The following is a 4,111-nucleotide window of genomic DNA, read 5'->3' on the forward strand; positions in this document are numbered from 1 at the left end:
AGAGCTTGATCTGCTCGTGAGACCAGCTGGCATAGTTTACCAATGGACTCAAAATCCAGTTTCAGGATTCATCGGACGCCGTTTCAAAGTTTTAAAATCCACGAGTTTCGCGACAAAAAAAGCTAATGCCTTCCAGGTAAATTTTAGTGAGTTCAATAACAAGCTGGTGGCAGCTTTTACGATAAATGGCGTTGAAAACTCAGTCTCCTTTCACTGCCTCACATTCTTCTTTTTGCTCTGGATGCTAAAAAATACTTTTACTACATTTCCAGTGTCCTTTCAGGTGTTCTGGTGTATAGAACATACCACTAACTGTTTTATTTTTTCCAAATCAGGGCTGAAATACCCAAAGCCACTCCAATCTTTGCTTTCCGTGAATCAAGTAAGCATTTAAACGATAAAATTCTCATTAAGATATAAAATTCTTCAGTCCATTTGAATAACTTTCGATTCTAATTCGTTACATTAACTAATTTTGGTTCCAACTCGTAGAACCTGCGAAAGAGGTCGTATGACAAAGAGAAAAGTTTGCACAATCACGTCACGCAATATATCAAGCTGGGTCTGTCCAGTTGATTTTGATGGTCGCAGGGAAATGTCAAGTTTGTCGCTCAAAACCGTTGTGGTACATAAGAGCGTCACATCATTAATGACGGAATCAAATTTGCAGAAAGAGGGTTAGTTCATCGGGTTCTGCATACTAAATCTCGGGAGAAACTGCAAGAATTGTTTCGGAGTGTATGCGTGTTGTTTTGTAAATATAAACAATGCAACCTATTTTAACTTGTTTTTGTGTCCTTTTAAGCAACGTGATATGTCTGTTATGACCAGAGTGCCAAATTTTATTCTTTAATTTTGATCTTCTCCACACAGTGCATAGTTCATGACCTGATATTTCAACGTAAATTATCGAGAAGGCGCCTTCCGATCACCTTTGTCTACTTTGTAAGTCACGCAAGCGCGCAAGCGTTACGACCGATCACGTTTACGCAACGTCTTAGGACAACTCGGCATCTAATCTCCATTCAGTTGCTGTGAAACCTAAAATCCTCAACGTAGAAGATAAACGAACGAAGTTTGAACTGTCAAAAGGAGATCTTGGTCGATTCCAAGAATCATGCAAATAATCTTTGACACCAGCGCAATTGAGCAAACACATGGATTTGCGTTGTTTTTAAGAAGTTGGTATATGGAAGCTTGAGATATACCCGCGGGTTTTGAGGCAATCAGTGACCTCATTGGTGTATAAACTATGCACTGATATGCTTTTTCAGGCCGATTAACGCCTGCATTTTGAGAATTCTTTCGTACAAAGTAGTGAATTTTTGATATGCAAATTAAGGTCGAAGAGAAGGGTCTCCTCTGATCACGCTGGTAAGAAAAATATTTCAGCTGAAGTTTCCATATTTTGTCTGTGAACTAACTAAATACACCTTGTAACTTGTAGCAAGATAAAATTCCGTGAGCTACATTGTTGCAGTCGCTGCGTGCTGGACAAAATCTTTGAAATTGACACTTTCGATCGCTGTTCACAGAGGTGGTCTGGCCAAAAATCATTTTTGGCTTGTGGCGAAGCAAAAAAAGAGAATCGGAAAACAACTAAACTAATTTTGGAACATGTGTCCTGAACCCTTTTCATGGGCAAAAAATAAAAGAAAAATTTTTTCCGAGCACCACACTTAAACATTTTTCGCTTCTTTATGATTTAAAATAAATAGATCCTATGTCTGTTGCTACAGGTCTGTACAGTAATACAGAAGGAAATCAGGAAATCTGTGATGGCGCTTCGTGTAACACTTTTTTGTTCTTACCACCTTTTGACATCATCTGTGATCTGTTACAGCTGTACGACGCATAGCAACATGGAATCTATTTGTTAAGTAGAACAAAAGATCCATAATACTTATTTTAAAATAGCTGTGTGGATTAAGGTGAGTAATTATGTTTCGATATTGACAACCGTAAACGTTTGTTTTATTCTGTAAATATCTACGTGTGAAATTTTTTGAAAATTTTTTAATAAATCGCACCAGTGAGAGCCAATAAGATTTCAAAGATCACTAGTGATTTCAAAATGGATGCGATAAGTATAGGTAATGACATGATTTCGAGTGCAATTTGGTGTCAATAAGCCAGAGTAAATTTTTCAATGACAACAAAATTGCACAAGCCCGTAGAGCGCGTGCAATTTGTAGTCTTTGCAAAATTTTCAGCATACTTATTGGATGAGAACACGTGAATTAATCCCAAACAGTGAAAAAAGCTAAAATTGCGAGCAGAAAGCTGAAATTGAGTGCAGAAAGTTTAAATTTAATTGGTTGACAGGTAAGTCGCGAAAACACAACAAAACAAAATGGTGGTTAGGTGAGGAGATAGTAACAACGTTTTAATTCAGAGTTTGAGAGAAGAGGCTAATAACAAAAACACCTGACAAAGGGAAAACAACGGACTGAAAGTATGAACCGGAGACTTTTCTCGAGGAGTTTTACATAACAGTTCGCACGAAAGACGGGAAATATTACGAGAGTATATTTTTCAAAGACTACAACTCGCACGAGCCTTACAGGATCGTGCAATTTGGTTAGCCTTAGAAAAATTTACTCGTGCTGATATATCCTAAATTGCACTCGAAATCATGTGCTTATTTATGCACGAGAACTCGTGTTGTTACTATTTAAAAATTTACATGAAAAAAGCATGAAAAAGTCAATACAGACGAAGGTTAGACAGCGCGCCCGCGCTATTTTTGGAAGTCCTGTTACCAATTAATCAAAACTATGAAAAAAGTTGAGAAAGAAACTAGACATCGGTTATGCGTTTTCGCATAAAAAAAAATCAACAATAACAGTTAACTCGGCGGAATGTGAGACAACAGCGCGGGCGCATGACGCGCAAATCGGGCTGTTGATGACCAATCGCGTTCGAGAATTTTATTATAGTTTTGGTTAACAACATAAAAGTAGCGTTTTATAATTGTTCTTATGGAGTCTAAAATAATTTTGTCATTGCTGCGCACGTATTTTATAGAAATTACATCTTGGAACACGAATCATCTGTAAACAGTTTTGTATATGATGTAAAATGCACCTAAGAGACTGGAGTAGAATGCTTGCTCTCGCTATGCGGTTAAATTTTAGGATCGGGAAATGGAGCGCTTTAGATAAAAACAAATTTAGATGTAACATAGTGTAGCGCGGGCAATTTTTTTCTCCACTCACCCACATCCTTCTTGTCTGCACTAGGTACTTTTGCGATCCTCAGCGTTTGCTTTCATAGCGTGTCCTCCAAATCTCCCTAAAGCTGTGCTAAAGCACATAAAAAAAACCAATAAAGCAATCTACCTAAAGACTGTACACCAAACATTGTATAAAATTGAGAATATGGCTGAGGCCTAACTTATAATGTACTTTACTGTTCACAAAATAGTGTTTTTCTTTCTGTTCAATGCTTCACAGTGGATTGATACGACCTCAATCGTGCCGCTATTTGCGTGATTTTCCAAGTAGTTTGAGCTTGATGTGGAGTGCGTTCTTGTATGATTCAACGGCTGAATTGAAGTCCCCTTTGGCGTGCTGTGTGTCCCCGAGGGAGTTGTAATTATCAGCTCTTCTCGAGTGGTCTTTTCCGATGAGTTTAAGTCCAGTGACAAGAGCACTTTGGAAAGACTGAACCGCAGAATCAAAGTTGCCCAGCTGATAATGTATAGCTCCTAATGTTAAGTAAATTTCGATTGTGTCTTGGTTATCTCCTCTAAATAATTTATGACTGATATCAAGTGCCTTCTGGGAGAAATTAAGAGCAGAAGAGTAGTTCCCTTGTGCATATTCTGTGACACCGAGCGTATGATAACTTTCAGCTGTTTCTGAATGGTCCTCTCCAAACAACTTTACACGGATACTTAGCGCATGGTGAAACGACTGAAAGGCTGGCGTAAGGTCATTAAGAGTATAAAACGTTTCTCCAAGGGAATGGTAACTGTCAGCTGTGCCACAATGTTCTTCTCCAAACACCTTTAGACGGATGTCTAGAGCACACTGAAAGGACTGAAGGGCCGACGTAAAGTCATTTAGCGCAAAATGTGCGTCTCCAATTAAATGATAACTGTTGGCAA

General features: G+C 38.3%; 1 protein-coding gene across 1 annotated transcript in view; it reads right to left on the reverse strand.

The window, feature by feature from the left end:
- Window positions 1-1,190: 1,190 nt before the first annotated feature.
- Window positions 1,191-4,111, reverse strand: part of LOC149043163 (uncharacterized) — a 4,013-nt gene continuing 1,092 nt past the window's right edge. The window contains exon 2 of the mRNA XM_089213702.1: window positions 1,191-4,111. This exon is cut by the window's right edge and continues 645 nt beyond it. Within this exon, the coding sequence (XP_089069828.1) occupies window positions 3,483-4,111 (629 nt within the window). The 3' untranslated portion in view covers window positions 1,191-3,482.

The sequence above is a fragment of the Pocillopora damicornis genome, chromosome 7 (genome assembly GCF_964200805.1).
Source record: "Pocillopora damicornis chromosome 7, jaPocDami1.2, whole genome shotgun sequence".
Classification (NCBI taxonomy): Eukaryota; Metazoa; Cnidaria; class Anthozoa; order Scleractinia; family Pocilloporidae; genus Pocillopora; species Pocillopora damicornis.